This window comes from Nothobranchius furzeri, chromosome 16 (assembly GCF_043380555.1).
Source record: "Nothobranchius furzeri strain GRZ-AD chromosome 16, NfurGRZ-RIMD1, whole genome shotgun sequence".
Taxonomy (NCBI): Eukaryota; Metazoa; Chordata; class Actinopteri; order Cyprinodontiformes; family Nothobranchiidae; genus Nothobranchius; species Nothobranchius furzeri.
The window spans coordinates 29,819,279-29,841,833 of record NC_091756.1 but is presented as its reverse complement, the minus strand read 5'-3'; the positions used below and the strand labels follow the sequence as shown (position 1 = coordinate 29,841,833).

General features: G+C 43.9%; 1 protein-coding gene across 2 annotated transcripts; it reads left to right on the top strand.

The window, feature by feature from the left end:
- Nucleotides 1-414: 414 nt before the first annotated feature.
- On the top strand, nucleotides 415-21,663 carry LOC107388145 (target of myb1 like 2 membrane trafficking protein). 2 transcript variants are annotated; one of them, XM_015963545.3, is made up of 15 exons: nucleotides 415-559; nucleotides 896-980; nucleotides 1,396-1,474; nucleotides 1,714-1,863; nucleotides 5,534-5,668; nucleotides 5,770-5,916; nucleotides 6,800-6,916; nucleotides 7,395-7,528; nucleotides 7,627-7,678; nucleotides 9,716-9,884; nucleotides 10,262-10,388; nucleotides 11,536-11,614; nucleotides 15,603-15,662; nucleotides 21,151-21,187; nucleotides 21,283-21,663. In XM_015963545.3, the coding sequence occupies exons 1-15, from the start codon at nucleotides 502-504 to the stop codon at nucleotides 21,429-21,431; spliced, it is 1,578 nt and encodes a 525-aa protein (XP_015819031.1). In that variant the 5' UTR covers nucleotides 415-501; the 3' UTR covers nucleotides 21,432-21,663. The 2 variants fall into 2 exon arrangements, with proteins under 2 accessions (XP_015819031.1, XP_015819032.1); XM_015963546.3 differs by lacking the exon at nucleotides 15,603-15,662.
- Nucleotides 21,664-22,555: the final 892 nt, after the last annotated feature.

Below are 22,555 nucleotides of genomic sequence, written 5' to 3'. Positions count from 1 at the left end.
CTGGAAAAAAAGAACTGCTTTGCATGGATAAAATACTCGGTGTTTACGACTCAGACGTTCCTTTTGATTCACACAGAGGACTTTAAATTTGTGTACTTTGCTGAGACTTTTAGAATTTTTAGTTTGTTTCCTAAAAATGCAAAAGACAATCAACATTCATCTACTTTGTTAACTTGATTTTTAATTTTCAGTTAAATGAGGTTGCATTTCAGGCAGTAATGTTTTTAAAACAAAAATATAAAAGCGCACACATTATTCATTAACTTTTTATTTATTTAGTTTACATTGGATAATGTTCTGGGACAGAACTGTTTTATTATCTTAACCCTTGGACCCTTTTATTTAGTTCTTCTGAAGGACATCAGCATTGCCCAATCAGATTACAGTGTTGGATATTCTGACCAATCATATTACCGTTGTAGGCGGGGTTTAGGCACGTTTTCCCATGTATCATCATCATCATCATCATCATCATCCTATGGACTGACTTGTTTGTTGTTGATGAAGATGGAGTTCCTTTTGGGGAATCCTTTCACTACCCCCGTTGGCCATTGTATCGGTAAGCAGCTGGATATTCTGGGAGCAGAAACACGCTCGTTTCGCCTTAAGTAGTTCGACACCGTGTCCATTTTGTGTTAGTCATTTACGGGTTAGCTACCCGTTAGCCGCCTAGCTAACTCTTGCTATTGCAGAAACACATTCGTCATTGTGAAAACATGGACTTTGAATAATAAAATATCTGTTTTTGTCATTTCTCAAGACGACGGTTGGTGTCAAACGGATTTAACCCGCGTCTATGTTTAAATACCTGTTAGCCAACAAGCTAACAGATAAAGCTCGTTATGTATGTGTTGCATCGTCATCATCTCATTAAATGACTGCATGTGTGTCTTAGAAAGAGCTACCGACGGCTCCCTGCAAGGTGAAGACTGGACTCTTAATATGGAAATCTGTGATATCATCAATGAAACAGAAGACGGGTGAGTTATTGCACAACCACTCATTAAACACATACGTATGTGCACTGTTCTATTCCAGTGGTGTTTACGTTATGCATTCCTGCCTATTCAGATAAAACAACAACAACTGTGTTTTCATCTTTCTGTGTCATAGTAGGCACAGACAACCTCGCTGTAGGTGTGTGAGGTGGATACGTGCGGGCCTCATTGCTTATCTCATTGCACCATAAACGTGTGTTGCGTGTGTTTAAAGCCTTTGTGTGAAGTCCAGCTCTTGTTTGATCAGTGGGATGGTAAACTGGCTCAGGCAGGCCATGCGGTTGGTGCATTAAAGTAGTCTGACTCAAAGCAATGGATGCCACACTTCACCCTGATGATACCTTTTGGTATCTTTTGTTTCCCCTGCTTGAAGCATTGTGTGTTTTCACTTGTGCAGACCAAAGGATGCCATTAGAGCAGTCAAGAAGAGACTCAATGGCAACAAGAACTATAGGGAAGTGATGCTGACTTTAACGGTAAGTGTAAATAGGAAATGCAGTACAACATTATTAACTGGTTATCAAATGTAACAATAAGATTGGATACAACAGACTTCAGATAACAGGTTAATAGAGTATTACGTAGAGCTAATCATAACAGGACACCTAAGGTATGTTCAGCATTCAACGCCCAACTATAAACATGCATTCAACAGATTTCATTTGTTTGTTGTTGGTTGTAACGATGCACCTAAAGCTATTTATTCTCTTCTCAGGTTCTTGAAACGTGTGTGAAGAACTGCGGCCATCGTTTTCATGCTTTAGTGACAAGCAGGGACTTTGTTGATGGCATACTCGTTAAAATCATCTCTCCTAAAAATAACCCACCTACAATCGTCCAAGATAAAGTTCTTGCCCTGGTTCAGGTAAGCTCACTACCGCTGACAGCACACAGTCTGGGTTTGCAGCATTTGTCTAGTTTGTATGCATCTGCCGCCTGCAACACAGATGTCATCATCCTACCTCTCTGCTAGGGTCTCTCATCCCCTTTAGTCCAGATTGTTATGACCTTGTTGACCGTGTGTTGCAGTGTCAGCTTTCTGTCTATAATTGAGTTGCTATAGATACAACATAAAAAAGGCAAGTCAAACCAGGAGTGGAGAATAAACAACATGGTCGTCTTTAGGGAAAATCCTGAGGGAGGTGACTTGTTATTATCACTTAGATAATGAATCCTCCGGGTCCACGAGAGTTTAGAAGTGTTTCCAAATGGGTGAAAAAGCCCCTCTTTTGAAAAGAGTTAATAAAGCAGTTCTTTATTGCCACTTTTTTGACCGTAGTTAAAACTGTAGAGCCCACTGCCGTGAGCGTCCGTGCACTGCGGTCTGCACATGCTGAAATATGAACAAGTGGGCTTCCGTCCTTCATCAAAGACCTGCATGTGCCAGAAAACACACAGGCTTCCTTATCTCCTCAGCAAGCATGAAACGAGAGTCACTCTAAAATTGTCTTCACTAAAAGTTAGGGATCCCAGCAGAGATGTTATTTCTAGTGATGTGTTGGTCCTGAAGCTGAGCCGATCTGTCGTGGTGAAGAGGGAGCTGAGCCAGAAAGCCAGGCTCTCGATTTACCGGTCGATCTACGTCCCAATCCTCACCTATGGTCATGAGCTTTGGGTAATGACTGAAAGAACGAGATCGCGGATACAAGCGGCCGAAATGAGTTTCCTCCGTAGGGTGGCCGGGCTCAGCCTTAGAAATAGGGTGAGGAGCTCGGACAGTCGGGAGGGACACGGAGTAGAACCGCTGCTCCTCCGGATCGAAAGGAGTCAGTTGAGGTGGTTTGGGCATCTGGTTGGGATGCCTCCTGGACGCCTCCCTGGGGAGGTGTTTCGGGCATGTCCTGCCAGCAGGAGGTCCCCGGGTCGACCCAGGACACGTTGGAGAGGTTACATCTCCAATCTGGTCTGGGAACGCCTTGGGGTCCTGCCGGAGGAGCTGGTGGAGAAGGCCGGGGAGAGGACGGTCTGGAGCTCCCTAGTTGGGATGCTGCCCCCGCGACCCGGACCCGGATAAGCGGAGGAAGAAGACGACGATGACGTGTTGGTTGTGAACAAATGGCTCATAGGAAGGAGTCAGAGTGTGACACAGAACCCGCAACCCTCATCCTAAACTGAACCGCTAACAAACACACACGCACCTGGCTCTCCTGCACACATACACACCTCTAATTGTTCTGAGACGGGGTGGGTAAAGCACATCTCTGATCGCTGTGAAAGCAGGGAGGGGGTGGCGCTCGCAAAATGCCTGGGGCATTTATTACATTCACTGATGGGACCTGTAAATATTTGTGAGGGCACATCTAACAGAGGAAGAAAGAAAAACAAACAGTGCTGCCGAGAGGTGACGAGATGAGCGAAAACAGGACAGGCAGCAAGATTTGGACACATTTTAACTGTGGTAGTGATGGGTTGGTTGTGAACGAAGTGACTCTCAGAGCCGGGTCATTGATGTGACTGGTAGGAGCCAGCTGCCACTTGGAGGAGACCGTGACACAGACCGTACCCTCAAGCCCTGAAGCTGCTAAGAAAATGGCCAAATGTGCATGTGTGCAAGCACACATGCGGCCTCTGATTACCGTGAGACTACTGATGAGACCTTTAAGGCAACAAGTAAACACGGGACAGGTGCTGAGTATTGGATGCTTTTTCAAATTCAAAAGCAGAGTGGAATATGCAAAGGGTAAATGTGTCCAACAGGCTCGAATAGTTCAAAGTTAATAAATATTTCACTTACAGAGTTTGTTTTTGCAGCTCTCTGCTTCATGTTGTATAAAGTTCTGACATAATGTATATTTGTAGATCAGTAATGCAGTTTACACACAGTTTTGTTTCATTTCTGGTGATGAATACATTTAAGAAACAAAAAATGCGGGGGGCCTTTTGAGAGCCGTAAGAGCCGGTTCTAGTAAAAGAGCCGGAGTTCCCATCACTAGCCATAAACTTCAGCTCAGGCTCAGGCTCAGAACTACAAGAGAAATCCCACCTCTGCCATTGCTCGTTGTGACAGAAGTTTAAAGGTAGACATGGATACTCAGCTTATTTTGTTTTACCAGTTAGACCAAACATAGTTTAGAAGAGATCATTCCAATCAGCATAAAAGATCTGCATTCAGATAGTAAGAGACTTTATGTTCAAAATGCACACCCTCAGCTCAGAGCTGGGGCAGTGTGTCAGTTTGACCTGATATCGGCATGATCGGGTCAGAAAATCAAATTTTCCCAGCCCAATAATGATTAGTGCACGCTGAAGGTTGGAGTTTATTATTATTATGAGTAGTAGGTGTTATACGCAGACAGAACCTCAGGCGGAGAGTTGTTCCCCCAAGGACGAGAGCCTGGAGCAGCTCCAGTTACCTGCCCTGGCTCAGGTAACCTCGCGTAGAGCTGCTCTTATTTCCATCACAATGTGGACCAAAAGGACAGATCGCATTCTGGAGGGACTTGTTCCACCTGGACAACAGAGTCTAATTGGTTTTTGTTTACTGGGCATTTAAACAAGCAGGTTTGCTAACTGGAAAGTGTTTGTGGTGAGATGCACGGATCTGCAGTCCCTCACACAGCAGCTGAGGTCTTGTGGACATTTGAAGTGAGTTGGGCAACAGACTGTAGACGTGTTGCACAAGCCGTTTAGCACCTGTCTCATTTGGCAGGTGTTCCTACATGTGCCGTGGGGGTGAGTAAAACATCCTTACACAGCAAAGCAACCTGATGTGTAAAGGAGAAATGCTCAAAGTATCTGATGTGAGATTTATTTATTTATTTAATCAGGAGGCCCTCTCCATCCAAAGTCCTTGAGAGGTTGATTTTATCTGTTGTTTATTGTGCTGGAACTGTGGAAATATCTGCTCAGACAAATGCTTCTAGAAACTTTTATAGTTCTCAAAAATCTGCAATTGTTTCATTTAACGAACGAAAGTCACACAGTTAAGAAAGAGTCGACTAAAAATATTATTCCTCTAATTTAAAATGTTTTCTTTTTCTTTATGTAAAGTCAAGCCAATTTAAATGAGTCATTTTTTTACTATTTCAGCCACAAAGGTCTTTTTTGTTGGGTTATCTTGAGACTTCACTAAAGTTTCCATTTGGCTGAACTTCAGGTTTTTTTCTTCCATCTTCTCAGACGTTCAGAGTTGGTGGTGCAGTCAGCAAACGCTTCATTTCTGCTCTGTTCTCATAGAGCAGGTCGTTGGGCCATTGATTCTTTGAAGGATAATATCTTTGGCTCTTTGAAGCTGATCTAACCTTTTGGTTTATTTATTTTTTATTCATCACCCAAACTTCAAAGAGCTGAATGAAATCAACCGCGTGCTGCTTCCCGAGTAGAAAAGTAACGCGACACATCTCTCCTCACACACGAGATGAGAAACCCCAGCTCAGCGGCTGCCGGCTGAAGCTCTGCTTTTATAGTTTTCAGGCAATTAGAAATGTTCAGGCGTAGTTCTTGTGTTGGGTATGATGTCATCTACTGGTCCTGTCCCATTTTAAATAAGCGTCTCGTTTTTAGTTTTTAACCCATTTTTAATCTGTTTTCTGCAGGCGTGGGCTGATGCATTCAGGAGCAGTCCAGACCTCACGGGCGTGGTTCAGGTTTACGAGGAGCTAAAGAGGAAAGGCATTGAGTTCCCCTCGTCTGACCTGGAGACCCTATCGCCTATACACACACCTCAGCGGGTAGGACAGATCAAACGGGTCAGAGCCTTGATAACGTTTCTGAGTAGAACTTATGTTCTGTGATGTTTCTCATTTTTGCCTTCTTTCGGTTCTGTTTGTAGGCAGCTTCTGCTCCAGTGGGCGACTCAGCTCTCCACAAGCACAGCAGCATGACTAAACCTACAGCGCACACTGTCCCACCAGCCTACACCACCTCTCAGGTTCCCAACATTCATGCATCAGGATCCATCAATCCTACCCCCGAACAGGTACAGACTCGGCAACAGAACGTTTATTCAGATCTAATCACCTCAAAACATTGGCGGGGTCATCGATCCAGAGCTGTGACTTGGTTCGTTTAGGAGCCTTAACTCAGTTTCATTGGCTACGCTTAACCAGCCGCATCAAGTATCTGAAGTTTTCTTACCAAGTCCCATCTGCTTAAGCCCTCTCGCTAAGGCTAATGTCACTCGGATCATCTAGTGTCAGATAGCAGTGCCTACACCACACTCGAGACAATCCAGACTCTTTTCACGATGGTGGAACGATCTACCAAGTTCTAGCAGAACAGGAGGATTCCTGTCTGTCTGACCCTAACTCTGGCAGACCCAGATCTTCAGACGGCATCTTCTGGACTCTCTTCTTCTCTACTGCATTCTCTTTGTGCACTTCCCTCTTAGCTTGTACTCCGTTTTCCACACTCTCACCTCTGACTGGTGTTCTTCCCACTAAGCGCTTCACTGTCAGCCGCAGGTGTAACTGTGTTGTTATTTTCTCATTTCTAAGTCTCCTTGGACAAAAGCTTCTGCCAATTACATAAACATAAACTTAGGAGTACATAATGGCCTGTTGGCTATTTTAGCCAAGCAAGAGCTAGTGCAGGGTTTCTGCTGTATGTGTTTTGCCGAGGCGCGCCGCTGTGGCTGTGGCTAGCTGTGGCTCGTTAAATGCAATATTGCGACTTTGACGCTTCAAGGGTTAACTTTCCAGTCCTTCTAATGCTATGGTTCTAATTATTGGCATTTGCTGTTTTGGCTTTTGGCCTTGGTTTTCTCATTTGTGGTTTTGGCCCAGACGTTTCGTTTTGGTGCATCCCTAATATGTATAAAACTTAAGCACAATTATTATTATTCTTCTGTTCATGCCACACAGATTTGTCGACTACGCAGCGAGCTGGACGTTGTTCGTGGAAACACTAAGGTGATGTCAGAGATGCTGACTGAGATGATGCCGGGTCAGGAGGATTCTTCAGACTATGAGTTATTACAGGTAAAGTGTGTGTGTGTGCGCGTGTGTGTGCGCGTGCGTGCGTGTGTTCACCCACCTTTCAGCCAATCTTAATCTTAAAAGACCAAAGGTGACAGATCATTTGCTGCTGCGGCCCCCAGACTCTGGATCTCTCTCCCCCTGAGCCTGAGATCAGTGGACTCAGTGGTCTCCTTCAAACAGCAGCTGAAAACTCACCTGTTCACCTGGCTGGCTGTGGTGTGACCTTCGTCACCACCCTCCTTGTTCTGCTCTTTTTACTATCTCCGCCTTTCCCAGGATCCACTGATTTCCCTCTTTCCTATTCATTTTCTATTTCCCTTTCCTTAAATTTTTAATCACTTTTCCTAATTGTAACCATATTTTTTAATCATTTATTTTTTATATAAAGTGAAGCGCCTGGTGATTATCGTGAGAGGCGCTATATAAAAGCTTGTTTTCTTTCTTTCTTAATCACCCGTCTCTGTGCCGTATTGTTCAGGAGCTGAACAGGACCTGCCGAGCCATGCAGCAGCGGATAGTGGAGCTCATCTCCTGTGTTTCTAACGAGACGGTTACTGAAGAGCTGCTGCACGTAAACGACGACCTCAACAACATCTTCCTTCGTTATGAAAGGTCAGGAAGCATCGACAGACCTGACTTTTTATGACATGAAAAGGAAATGATGCATGCTCAGCTCTTTTATTCCATGTTTTGTTTATTATGTCACTCAGGTATGAGAGGTTCAGATCTGGGAGGTCCTCGGCTCAGAATGTCAATAACGGAGTGAGTTTTCCGCCTCTGGCTTTTGCTTGAACCAACAATGACCTGTCTGGTTCTCAGTGGCATCTGGTGAATTATTTTTTTGGTGGGATGCATTTATGCTGTCTTTAGATGTTAGATACACTTAGTACATATCACTAAACACGTTGTTTTACAAGTATTCTTCTCATGTCACGTTGTGTTTTCATATATTTATATTTTAAACACTTGTCGGCCGAGGTATTCCTTACATTTGAAGCATGTAAGCGTTAGTCTAACGCTATTGGTTAGTTCTGGTCGGCGCTCAGTTTCCTATTGCGGGGCAGGGGGCGCGCTTAGCAAAAAAACAAAGTCGTATTGCTTACATGATATCACAGTACATGATAAGACAATCACTTTTACAGATTTCAGAAAAATCATACATCATTTCTAAAAGGGGAAAACTCCAGAAAGATACTTTAAGGTGTTACAAAGACAAGCATACAGCGAGGAGGAGAGTTTCTGTTGTTGTCAGTGACTCAACAACGGACACTAGGGGGTGCTAAAAGCAAGCCAAACTGTAACGTTTCCCTTTAGTTTTGTGTTTTCACAGTTCTGGCATCATTTGTTGTCTACTGTGTTGACCTGCATGTCCATCACCTGTCAGGCCTTTAAGTGTCACTTCATACAGGATCAGTCAGATATACTAGCCTTACTAGATGGAGGCCCAGCAGAGACATGGACTCATTTGATCCTTAAATGCAACACGCAGCATTTGTGGACCACACTGTTGTAGTCAGGGTCCTATGAAGTCCTTTTTTTACTATCCTGAATGTCTTTTTTTTTTAGGATTTCACCACATTTTTACACCTATAATGTGTCTTATTATGCAGTGGATTATTGGCAACAATTCATTGGATGTTTGAAATAATGGGAATACCCTTAAATAACAGAATTAGAAACGCTTCATTTGGGCCAATGTTTCACCTAAACAGGAGTCACTTTATTACATTCCTACGTCTCATTCTGCAAAGTCCTTAAGAAACTCCAGTCTCGTGTGTTTGCATGTGGAACGGGTCGCTGAGAGTGAGGCTAACGCTAGCTCACTCCTTTTTGATGTTTTTTAGATCGACACACATTTTTTGTCCCCTCAAAACAGAGAAATATGTCTGCTCTAAACATACTTTTAGCTTTACATGTGTGTAATTAAACCCTGCAGCGTCATGGGTCCTACACAGTAATCACAATGCAGTAAAAGAGACGTGTTGCAATTAAAAGCAAAGCTGTTTGAGGATATTTTACTGGAACCTTCTCATCCTTCTTTTAAGGTTTCCAGTCATTTAGGCATCATGTGTCTTCCACTACATTGTGTCTCTGCACCAGCATGTAAATGGTATTCACTGTGTCCTCCTTTTTATTCTTTTTGTTGCTGTTCTTCTGTTTGTGTGGCTAGCTGAAACAGGCAAGTATGAAAACTGTCCTCATCCTCCCTAAACCTGCAGCCCCCTCCCCCAGTGACACGACAGGGTGATATGGGCTCACACGCTCCCCATGTGGCATGCTTTGACTCTAGTTCCCAGAGCCTGGAGGTAGACGAAGGGAATCACGCTCATGTTGTGTCTGCACTCTCCCACAGATCCAGTCCTCCCTCCCTGCTGTTTCCCTGCATTCTTAAGGGGATCCTTTCTTTCTTTGCAGTGCATTAATTTTTCAAAACACAATCGTTCATCAGTTTGTTCATTTTCTATGAACAAGATCCGTTTGAAATGATTCCTCTAAAAGGATTTGGCCTCCCTGAAGCCCCTTAAGAAACAGCTTTTCAGACTTTAGCCACAGATTCTTTTGTACGCTTGTTCAGCTGACCAGCAACTTTTTATGCCTTTTATGCCCCACATCTTTCTTTAGGAAAGTTTAAAGCACAGAAACCTTTTGTTTTAGTATTCTTTTAAATCCTATAATGAATATAAATATAGGTTTCCCTGCCAATCCCCATAGAAAAAGGTTAATTAGCAGATTTATTCTTTCTTCTTTGCTCTAATTGGAACTAAAAGCTGTTTTTGTCTGATTGTTTATCATTTTTAGGTCCTCAGTGAAGCTACAGAGGACAACCTCATCGACCTTGGTCCGGGCTCCCCGGCGGTGGTTAGTAACATGCCGAACGCTGCACCAACCAGCTTACCCCCAAACTTAACAACCCCTGCAGGGAGACCCTCCTCCCCCGCCACCCTGGCCTCCCGTCTGGCTGGTCTAGGTACTCGCACTCTCTTATTCTGTTAAAAGCTGCTGATATCTGCCCCAAACAGCTGAGAACAAGTAACTGAAAAGTTCTGCTGAGCCCTGGGCTGAGTTCTACATCCTGTCAGGATTAATACAACATATTTTATTTAGAAAGTGGTGATTATGAAAATGTTTAGCTTTGCTCCCCACCCACTGATGCTGCTGTAGCTCACAAGCCTGACCACAAGGAGGGGATGTTACTTATTGAACCTGGCTGCAACAAATCCCAATACTATAATGAGGCTAGCACCACATCAGTAAACGCAGCATACAGCAATTATCTGCACTACTGTTTGTTTTATTTAGATAGAAATTTGGTTGCAATCCTTAAAGTGTTTGTGTCCACGACAGACATGGGCGCAGACAGTGTGAGCAGCACCCTGAGCTCCCTGGGCAGCTGTAAACCTCCACCTGCACAAGACGACTTTGATGTTTTCGCTCAGACCAGGACTGGAGCCATCTCTGAGACACACAAGACGTAAGAAGACACCACAAATCCGATTCTGGTTCTACAATAAAAGTCAACTTCAATGAAAAAACAATTTAAATTATTATTTCTGATTATAATTGATCACTCTGAGTTTGCCAGTCTGAGTTTGGACTCTTGTAGGGCTGCACGATATTAGGAAAACCTGTGATATGCGATAACAGTGATTAATTAATATTGCGATGACGATATTACTTGCGATAAATAAAAACTTATCTCAGGAACAAAAATAATCAAAAACAAAGAAATAAAAAAAACATAAAAATGAGAAAAGCAAAATATGTGAGGAAAGGGAAAAAGAAAATGAACAAGAAAAGGCCGTCAGTGGATCCTGGGAAAAGTAGAATCAGCAGAAAGAGCATCCATCAAAATTAGGTGCCGCCCGCCTCGGGGGCGGGACTCTGACCTATGAGAACCCACCCACTTGGCCAAATGGGTGAAGAGCTCTATTTGATGTGTTAAAAAAATCATGCTTCTGTTTGATTGACAGCATGCATCATGTGTAGCAAACATTTGAGCTGACCATTCATTACGATATTTATCTGATCTTTGCAATATGCATATTGTGCATGCTGATATTGCGATAACGATATTTTTACAATTTATTGTGCAGCCCTAGACACTTGTCTCCTGATATTTGAACATCTTGCCTCTGATTGGTTAAAAGTAACGTGACTCTACCACTGACTCCATTTGCTCTGCAACGTTGATGTTTAAGCTCTATAAATAGCACGAGCCTGAAGGAGTTCGGCTGTGTGGTTGAGTGGCTAATGCTAACAGTTAGCTTTTACTAGTTGAGACATTCTCTTTCCTGGATGTAAAACCAACAACAACCTTCCTGTGAGTCAAGAAGTGTGAGACCATGAATGCTCATTTTCAGTGTGAGGTAGCTCTGACTGGCTTTTCTAATCGGTGTTGACCTAATGGTGGCTAATACAGGAGATGGCTGCAGAAGCCTTTTTTCATCCTGGATGTTAAACTCAGAGTGATTGATCATAATAAAAAACAAGTCACAAACAGATTCTTTAAAGTTAATTTTAATGACAAAGGGGCATCCAGCTAGACGTTTTCCTTTTGTCAGCTAAATCATCCTGTCTGCTAACTGCTGATCTGATCCCTGACCTGTGTTTCATCTCAGTAATACAGCAGAGAACAGAAACGCTGCTAGTGCTGGTCCTCCTCCCACTCTGGATGTGCTACAACAAGCTGCAGGAGGGGTGAGTCTTAAGCTTTAATCCCTCATCCTTGTTTTCGTTCAAAGTTGCATTTATTAGTCTGATAATTTGTCACATTTATGTATTAATTGATAAAAGGGATAAGTCAGCCTTTCTGCTTTGTTATTCTTTGTAGATGTAAAGAGTAGTCAGTGTCTTACCTGCACTCAACAGAAGTCTGAACCTCAGAAGCCCCCTTCAGACAGGCCATGAAAAACGGAAATGTTCCGGACTCTGTCCGTAAGACCTTTGTGTCTGAATACAAACATCCGGATAACGTGTTCCGGAATTTATCCGGACGAAGCCCCTAGTAACAGGTCCAGACTTGTTACGGACAGGGTGGCCGCTTCAGACTGGTGAGGTAGAGTTCCGGACAAGGGGGAGGGGGAGGGGACCGGGGGACGCCGTGCGCACCTAGATAACCCGCTGCTGTAGCACACGGCGAACCACGGCAGCTCGCCTCCTACGGTACCGCCTAGACGCGCGACGGAGCGCTTCACACCGCTTCAGTGATTCCTTTAACCATTGAGCTTCATCATCCAGGTCTCTTATGCGTCTTCGTGTGCGCAGAATTATGCTTAAGCGCCTCGTGATTTTTATCTTGAGAGGCGCTATAGAAACGATATTTTCTTCTTCTTCTTGAGTCCGATTCGCTCCCCCCCCCCCACCCCCACCACCCCCCGCCACCGTCAGACGTCTGGAACTTTTCCCTGCTGTGTGAACGCAGCCGAAAGGACAAGTTCCGGTACAAAAGTGGTGTGTCTGAAAACACAGTTCCGGTTAAAAACCGGATTGAATTGTCCACAAATGTTTCAGAATGTCTGTCTGAAAAGGGCTTAAGTTTGTAGAATCCTCACAGAAAGCTGAAAGCGAGCAGCTAATCAGACTTATTTCAAAGTGGATCCTGACTAGGAGTGTTCCGATCACGTGATTTTGCTTCAGATCAAAGTCCTTTGATTTTGAGTGTCTGCCGATACCGAGTCTCGATCTGATGCTTCAGTAAAACAGTAACATCAGAAGAAAAAATGAGAACACATCCAAGTTATCCTTTCAGTTTTTTATTATTATTTATGTATTTATTTTTTCTGTGTTTATGTCATTTCCTTAGTTTGTCTTCCAGAAACTCATTCACTCGTTCAAAACGTGATAATATTAAGAAAATACTTAAAAGTAGCCTTGTCGCTCTTATTTCTAATTGGCGGCTATTTTGAGCGATGCGTGTTCCTGCGACAGGGTAGTCACAGCACATGATGGCCGGCAGGCTCACTCTTTTCTACAAAACATCTGTATAGTCTGCAAAGTTAAGATGAGAAAGCAGCTCATACCACGGCTCCAGGGGACTGCAAAACCTGACGTTTGCAACCACAGACTGTCCTCCAGTTCAACAAATACAGCTATCTTGGCATTTTACTTCTGTCTTTGTTTTTAACATATCTTCCAGTGTAGGCTAGCTCCAAAATGTTGTCCGCATTGCTGCAGAGAATTGAGCAGAATTGGTTTTTATTTGTATTTATTTGGTTTAGATTCGTAGTGTTAAATACAGCTCCATCTTTTCCGCAACATGAAATACTCTGCACTGTCCTTACTGTCCGGTTTAAAATACACCCAAACTGCAGAGACTTTTGCTCTTCTGAGTCGACACGTTAGCTCTGCATTAGCCTGCTAGCTAGTAGCTGTATATTAAGGCGTTTGAATTCCCTGGTGGCCTTAAATTGTGACGTTAAGGTGTTGCTGTTCATGGAGCAATGATTACAGAAACTTGTTCAATTAGATCTAAGCCATTGTCATCATGTTTTAAGATCAAGACCATGCTTGTTGTTTTATAAGGTTCTCTTCCACTTGATTCCAGATCCGATGAAAATCACGCAATAGGAACTGATTTCTGATTCACATGATGGGATCAGAGCATCATGACTTGTCACTATCGTGACCCACCGCTCTCGTGAGCCGCCGCTATCGTGACCCACAGTTATCGTGACCCACAGTTATCGTGACCCACAGCTATCGTGACCCACAGTTATCGTGACCCACAGCTATCGTGACCCACAGCTATCGTGACCCACAGTTATCGTGACCCACAGCTATCGTGACCCACAGTTATCGTGACCCACAGCTATCGTGACCCACAGTTATCGTGACCCACAGCTATCGTGACCCACAGCTATCGTGACCCACAGCTATCGTGACCCACAGTTATCGTGACCCACAGCTATCGTGACCCACAGCTATCGTGACCCACAGCTATCGTGACCCACAGCTATCGTGACCCACAGCTATCGTGACCCGCCGCTATCGTGACCCACGGCTATCGTGACCCACAGCTATCGTGACCCGCCGCTATCGTGACCCACAGTTATCGTGACCCACGGCTATCGTGACCCACAGCTATCGTGACCCGCCGCTATCGTGACCCACAGCTATCGTGACCCGCCGCTATCGTGACCCACAGCTATCGTGACCCGCCGCTATCGTGAGCCGCCGCTATCGTGAGCCACCGCTATCATGACCCACAGCTATCGTGACCCACAGCTATCGTGACCCACCGCTCTCGTGAGCCGCCGCTATCGTGACCCACAGCTATCGTGACCCACAGCTATCGTGACCCACAGTTATCGTGACCCACAGCTATCGTGACCCACAGCTATCGTGACCCACAGCTATCGTGACCCACCGCTCTCGTGAGCCGCCGCTATCGTGACCCACAGTTATCGTGACCCACAGCTATCGTGACCCACAGCTATCGTGACCCACAGCTATCGTGACCCACAGTTATCGTGACCCACCGCTCTCGTGAGCCGCCGCTCTCGTGACCCACAGCTATCGTGACCCACAGTTATCGTGACCCACAGCTATCGTGACCCACAGTTATCGTGACCCACAGCTATCGTGACCCACAGCTATCGTGACCCACAGCTATCGTGACCCACAGCTATCGTGACCCACAGTTATCGTGACCCACAGCTATCGTGACCCGCCGCTATCGTGACCCGCCGCTATCGTGACCCGCCGCTATCGTGACCCACGGCTATCGTGACCCGCCGCTATCGTGACCCGCCGCTATCGTGACCCGCCGCTATCGTGAGCCACCGCTATCGTGACCCACAGTTATCGTGACCCACAGCTATCGTGACCCACCGCTCTCGTGAGCCGCCGCTATCGTGAGCCACCGCTATCGTGACCCACAGCTATCGTGACCCACAGCTATCGTGACCCACCGCTCTCGTGACCCACAGCTATCGTGACCCACAGCTATCGTGACCCACAGCTATCGTGACCCACAGCTATCGTGACCCACCGCTCTCGTGAGCCGCCGCTATCGTGACCCACAGCTATCGTGACCCACTGCTATCGTGACCCACTGCTATCGTGACCCACTGCTATCGTGACCCACTGCTATCGTGACCCACCGCTCTCGTGAGCCGCCGCTATCGTGACCCACAGCTATCGTGACCCACAGTTATCGTGACCCACTGCTATCGTGACCCACAGCTATCGTGACCCACTGCTATCGTGACCCACTGCTATCGTGACCCACTGCTATCGTGACCCACTGCTATCGTGACCCGCTGCTATCGTGAGCCGCTGCTATCGTGAGCCACCGCTATCATGTCTAGCTTAAATCAGGACAGGTGCAATCAAAATGCAGCTACTATAGATTTGTGCAAACCTACTCTAAATAAAACAATCCCAGGGTGTGTTGGTAGAAACAGAGTGAAGTTGTTACTCTTGTTTTTCCCTGTGGTGTCACTTATGTAAATGATATCTTCTTCATCACTACGCTGCACTTTGTGTAACCTTTGACCCGGCCTGATCAGAAATATGTATCATGTCGTGTTCTCCATTAACATTGGTTTTTATGTTTTATTCATAAATCACTTTAATTTGCCGTTGAAGAATTTCCTAAGTTGTGTTTTCTGTTGTGTTTTTTTATTTTTATTTTTTGTGTTTGTGTGTTTTGGCAACCTGCGGTGCTCTTCATGCTGCCCCTCAGGGTGCTGGACGCCAGTCCTCTGTCATGGATGACATAGAGGAGTGGCTGTGTACCGATGTGGTGAGCCAAGTCGTCATTTATAGTTCTGCTTGATTTTCTTAGCTTTTTCACTCTTTTGCATCCTTTTATCTCCCTTTTAATCTAAGAATAACAAATCTATCACACCTCCCCACTCTGGGGTCAATCACATTTTAACAACCTAACTTAATCAGATTTCACTAACAGTGTTGTTGGAAACTTGGGCTGTTCAGCTACAGTTTCAGTTGGGAATGTCACAAAAAGTCTAAAGTTAGAGAAGTAATAAGAGAGACACGAAGGCACAACTTTATAATGAATGTATTACAAAAACATTGAGCAGATGATTTCATGGAGCAAAATACTTTGAAGGAGTAGACCAAATCTGATATCAGAAAGTATTTGTACAAGTACACGGTGATTGAGCCCAGAAGAATACCAGCCTTCAGAGTCAGAGTGCCTAGTCAGTGGAAGGAGCTGAAATCAGAATTAGGGCTGGACGATGTAGAAAAAAAGTATATCAGACAATTTTTAATATTGATCCATTTAGATAATTATTGAAAAATATTTTACAAATTGTAGAAAATCAATTTTACGTGCAGCCCTGGCCCTTTTATTTTTGGTATTTTTAATTTTTCTCTGCCTCTTCTCGCTGCGACATCTTGCTGCCTCATGCAGACTCGGGCCTGGCGACGTAGCGTGCCCGAGTCTGGTTTTGATTGGTTAGGAGTTGGGCTGCAACAACGAATCGATGAATTCGATGAAAATCGATTACTAAAAGCGTTGGCAACGAATTGCGTCATCGATTCGTTGTGTTGCGCAACTCTTCCAAAAGCCCCCTCCCCTCCCGCCCGCCGTTGCGCGCAGACCGGTGGAGAGCCGGCAGGTGTTTGTAAGAGGAACATGGCAGAAGCAGCGAGACCCCAAAAAAGTTAAAACTTCTAAAGTTTGGGAGCATTTTCAGTTAAATCAGGCGAAGACATGCAACGTTTGTAGGTCAGACTTAGCATGGCACGGGGATACTACGGTGATGATGCAGCGTCTTAAACGCAAGCATGTCAGAATCATCAGCGAGGAAGGAGAGAGCTCTGTGTCCGGGTAAGTTAAAAACTTTTCAAAAGTGATTCACCCAAGCCCCAGATTATTACACAGGCTAGACATGCCCTAAGCTCGTAAAAAAAGTCTATAAAATTGTAAGCGCGACGCTATTTGATAGTCGGGGGGGGGGGGGGGGGGGGGGACTCGCGCCGCTGCGAACCGGTTCCGCTGTCACATTCCCGCAGAAACTGGTTGATCACACCGGGGCCAGACTACTAGCATGTGGTTTTACAACCACAATGTCCTCAGAAGCAAAAACGCTTTTAAAAGGGAGGGAGGAGTCCTAACTGTTGCTGCAGGCGTGTTGTGTGAGAGTGCAGTTATATACTGGTTAATATATTTTTGGGTTCAGTTGCTTTCATGTGGCCTAATGTGAGTCTATTTGGGATCATTGGAATGATCAGCAGCATTTCTTGATGTGACTTTATGGCAGTTGCCCAGGGCATCATCGCAAGGAGGATGGCATTCATTTACTTTTGTTTTATTTGGTATTTTTCAGTCATTTTTGGAAATAGTGATTAATTTTGATTAATTCACAGCCTATGTTTAATTACATTTAAAAATTAGTTGTTTGACATCCCCAATTATAATAAATGTCTACAGATGAGATCAAACAAAACAGATGAGAATTGCCCTTAAAGAGCAAGTCACCCCCAAATAAACTTTTTTTTGCTGATAAACTAAATAAACGAGTGTCTAATCGTGCTGCAGACACGTGTCGTCAATAATTTGGCACTTCAGTGCATCTTAGTTAAAATTTAAATATTCTGCCTAAAACTGGCAGTGTTGTGCCGTTGTCAGGTAAAAACTCTGCACTGTATTTTAATTTAAATCTGCCACCGCTATTGGCTAAGAAGTATGCTATGATGTAAACTGGTACATTATGATGTCACAATGCTGTCGTGAGCCTGAGTGTGTGTGTATTTGTTAGCGGCTCCGCCCTCTCGGTCTGCCAGGCAACAGCATGTGTTGCATTTTTCAAACATGAAGCGGGAGTGGAGTTAGACTCTGGTAGGGGTTGACTTGCTCTTTAAGCTGTTTAATTTGGACCAAGCATTTTAGGTCACAGATAGATGTAGCTTAGGGTCTCTGTCTACTGTATACGCCTTATAAGACAATTTAGGTGATGGCATGTTGTTTTTCTGCTATTGAACTGTTTTCTAATAATGTTGTGTTTAATAAAGTGAAGGAAGGAGAAAAATAACGTTTCCCTGGCAGTTTTTAAAAATGTCCCTATGTAATCCGATTAATCGATTAATCGTGTCGAGACCCCATCCGATTAATCGATTATCCAAATAATCGTTTGTTGCAGCCCTAGTTAGGAGAGTAAGTAGTGAGTTTAGTATGCTGCTACCTGATAGGTTATAATGCAAAAAGGACACTTTTTTAATCGAAGTTTTATCGACCCTTTTTTTTTCTATCGCACCACGTGTCTATTAGTAGATATATTGAAGTATTCAATTATCGTCCAGCCCTGATCAGAATATAATCAGACACAACTCTGTATAATTGTTTAATCACAAGGATCTTTTGTCCAACATTTATTTATATTAAATCTATAAAACCAAAAAGCTGGGTCTTCTTATATCTGTTATTACTTCACTACAACAACAGGTAAGTTACTCCTCATTGTACAGTCCTGCTTGATTTATGAGTGTTTATAAACTCTGTTGTTTTGTATACACACAGTTATTATTGGCATGGATGTCACGATAACGCCTTTTGACAATTAAAATTGAGCCCACATTTTCAAAGTTAAACACATTTCTTTTAACAACGGTAGTTTCTGCTTCAGCCATCTCCCCCCTCCCCCTGCGCAGCGGCCGCAAACTCACTGATGCGCCTGCAGCCTCTCAGAGTTCCTGTTGCTCTAAACATTAAAATAATTATTTCATTTTCTGTTCCTCACTTCTGATTACCTTCAGTGGTGTTTGTTTGTTGCAACCACCAGGTACAAAAACTAACTTGTTTTTATTTGACTATTTTTCTGTCCTGTATCTGTTTATTATCTTCCTGCATCTCCTCTCAATCCTAAAGAAAAACTGCTACCTGGGTTCATATATATTCACCTCATGAGTTACCTTTGAACTGCAGTTCTAAAAGATCTACCGACCGCAAAAACAGCGGAGTGCGCGCTGCTTGCCGGCCACGGGAGGCAACGCGCTGTGCCAGAGCGTCTGTACTGACACCCGCCGTAAAACGGACATTTAACCAAATTGTGACGTTTACCCTCTTGCAATTTAACCTTCCCCTCACCCCCATCCTAACCTTAACCAGCTTGCACATGCAAAGCTCTGATTGTTGACGCGCTCCAGACATCTGCGTACTGACCACGGCCACAGTAACATTATCAAATCAGGTGTCGCCACCTCAAAAACTAATTTAACACGCGACCGTTCATGTCGGCTCAGTTCCTTTTATGTTTTCTGTCTTTTATTCTTTTATTTGTGCCTGATGCGTTTCGCTGCTGTAGATCGGGGCGCATCACCTGTCACCTTCTGACAGCAGGCTGCTGTCTTTTCCGTGGACTGCATCTTGCCGGTCATTATCACGTGACAGCGACTAGTCGATGACAGGCATAAAAAGTCACCATAGAGCGGTGAAGTCGACTAGTGACTAGTTCATACAACTCCTACTGCTCCCCAGAGTGTTCTGCAGCATAATCAGCACGTTCTCTTTGAACTTGATATCAAATTTTCGCCTCCACTTTCGTCTCCGCACGGTTAAAGTTACCCTCGCGGTCTATCACTGGCAAATCCAAAGTGAGACGGATGACACAACCGCCCCCCGTACTTGCTTGTTACCACATTCCACCCGGCCACAATAAAATACCGGCCATTATTCACCTCCACCGACTCCGGCACTGGTCAAAATATGATACCCGGCAGTTAATTAAATACAGGCTAATATTAGAGGATTTACGGTATTTATTTTTTACAAATTAAGCAATTGGATATCTGCACTTGTTTTTTTATTTTGAAAGTTACTAGATGACTAGACTTTGACTTCCTGTCTGGCCCGATCTGAACTGCTGAGCTTGACGTTGTCAGGAAGACGAGACAAAGAGCCAAAGCATAAATCTGGGAATGATAACAATTGGTTTCTTTCCCCCACTTATCTAAGGCCGGGATAATATATATGTATGCAACTGACAACATTTTAATTTAGAGTGGATGTTGAATACATCTGTTATCCTCTTTTGTTTTATATTTTACTTATTCGTTTATTATCATATAGTCAATGTGATGATTTAGAACCAGAAAGACCAACAAAGGCATTATTGAACAGCACAACAGCAACTGTCTGCCTTAAAGTAGATAAGATACAGAAGTTCTGTTATGAGAAAGTGTTTTAAGATGATGCTGGGCAAAACATGAGTTTGTGAGAACGTCCTTGGGTGAGAAGGAGAAAACGTTAACTGTCTGTATCTACTGACTGGAACCGCCCAGTTTGCTTTATATGTGACTAAAAACTTCAATAAATGGCCAAATGAAAAAAAGAACAAGACATAAAGGTAACCCTGTAACCGTCCTTCTCTGCAAAGCCAAAATTCATGTTAGAATATGGAACATTTTAATAAAAAGCTATATGTAAACAAATGTATACCTCCACCGGGCGTTTAGAGGTGTACAGAATGAATGTACACTTTCTCCTTTAAAAGCTATATTAATAAAAAAAAATCAAAATGTTCTTTTGCCGGGCACAACGCTGGGTTTGTGTTTACATCCACCAGCCACTAGAGGGCACCATTATGCTTAAATATCCGCTCACGGAGGCAAGGCTGGGACTGTGTAGCAGCAGCTGATTCTGAGCCCAGAAGATGTTCTAACGGTAAATACCGTTGTAAAAGAAACGCATTAGTTGAAAGTAGTCCTTATCCTGTATGATCTGTCACTGGACAAGATCCTGGCTGGTCACTCAACGGGTCAGCAGTGAACCAACATCCCGACGGCTGGGAAATTAGCTCTGTTGTTGCAATACCACCTCTGACCACCAGAGTGTTCGCCAGTGTCCATGTTCCATAATCAACCTTTGACCTTGTGTCGCACTCTTGTTTTAATTCTGATATTTATTAACAGTGGAATACCCCTTTAAAGCGTTAAGGTGGATGTATGTTTATACCTGAGGTTATATGTATAATTCTGACCATGTGTTGAACAGAGAAACTCGGCTCTAAAATCAAACTTGTGCACTCAATCCTTGTTTTTAAGTCTGTGCAGCTGTGTGCTGCAACATCATTCCACCCTAAGATAAACGGGTAAAGCGTGAAAAATGACGTTGATGCCCTTGATGAGTAGGTGTAAACTACTAACCCTGGCTAGACATAAATATCTGACTTAACCTGATTAGAGCTCTTTGAATGGATTAAAATGCTGTTTTGCTGGTTTGTTGTGGGCTTGACTCACTGCAGGGGTGTTTCTGTTTTCTTTGACAGAAAGGAGATGAAGGTGAAGAAGGAGTCACCAGCGAAGGTGAGAGAACTCTCTAGGTTTTCATGCTGGCATGAACAGTTGAATGTTCTTTTGCTGATGGTGACAAGGGTTTTTAATATTATTGATGCATCCAGAGTTTGATAAGTTCCTGGAGGAGCGAGCCAAAGCTGCTGAGGTGACCCCTGGTCTACCGTCACCCCCAAGTGGCAACCCGGGCACAGCGCAGGGAACCCCCAGCCGGAAGAAACCAGATAGACCTGAGGACACGCTGTTTGCCATGTAGACCTCACCGTTGTCCTCTCATCTGCCCCCCCGCCTTAGACCTGACCAGCTGAGCAGCACCCGAGGCCAGACTCGCCTGCGTTCCAACCTATCCCAACACTAGATCTGATTTTTGTACTTTATAAAAAGAGAATAAGCTCTCACTAGGAAGAGAAAACCAATGCTCTGCTGCCCAACTGGTGTCAGACAGCATCTTCATGGGAAAAGATTTCCCCTCAGGCTGTTGTGGACTGCAGAGCTTCATGTTGCAGCTAAAATATTTAGTTTTATTAACAGGAAAAGAGGACTCTTGACATAAATCCTCAAACCAACAGCAGGCTTAAGAATACTTTAGTTCCACCTTTAAAAAACAATGGAGAACAAAGTGCTCGTACCTACAGGGGTCATGTTTGGTGTTTGTCTGCTTCTCTTTGCTTACTAGTCCACGCTGATTTGTAAATCTGTAAATGACAAATGTCGAGTTTATCAGTTTGGTGTATATTTAAACTACATATATGAGAAAAAGGTAATTTAATGTACTTTTTGGAGAGTTTATGTCCTGTTTCCTTTCGCTGTGGAGACGTTACCTCATCGGGGTGTGTGTGTGGGGGTGGGTGGGGGGTCAGGAAAAGGGAAATGTATTTGCAGACACTACGGTTAAGATGAAGAAGGGATTTATTTTGCCGACTGGGAGTTGATCTCAACAGATTTGTGGAGGTGATTTAGCTGAGTTGCTCTGAAGCTGCTATCTTTCGTTGTGATGTCATCTCCTGCGATGCTGAGGAGGTTTGTGTGGTTGTGGATTAAAAACAAAAGAGCTCACAGGGATTTTCTTTTTTCATGAGTAGCTTAAGACACATGCTGTTAGTTGTCAGTGACTGTATATTTTAATCTCTCTCTGTTGATTCCACTGTACGTCTCTGTCCTAAAGTTGTGCTTAAAGGACCAAATATGTTTATTCTGAATGTGGAAATACATAATCTGGCTTATTTCAAACTAGCCCTTTTCCAGAGTTTTAATGAGAATTCATTGTGATGCGACAGAATGTGTGTGATTTTTTTTTCTTTCCCCCTGTCGTTTTCTTTTTACAACTGACATCTTTAAAGGCCAGACCTTTCAAAATGACATTTGTTTGCAGAAATGAGC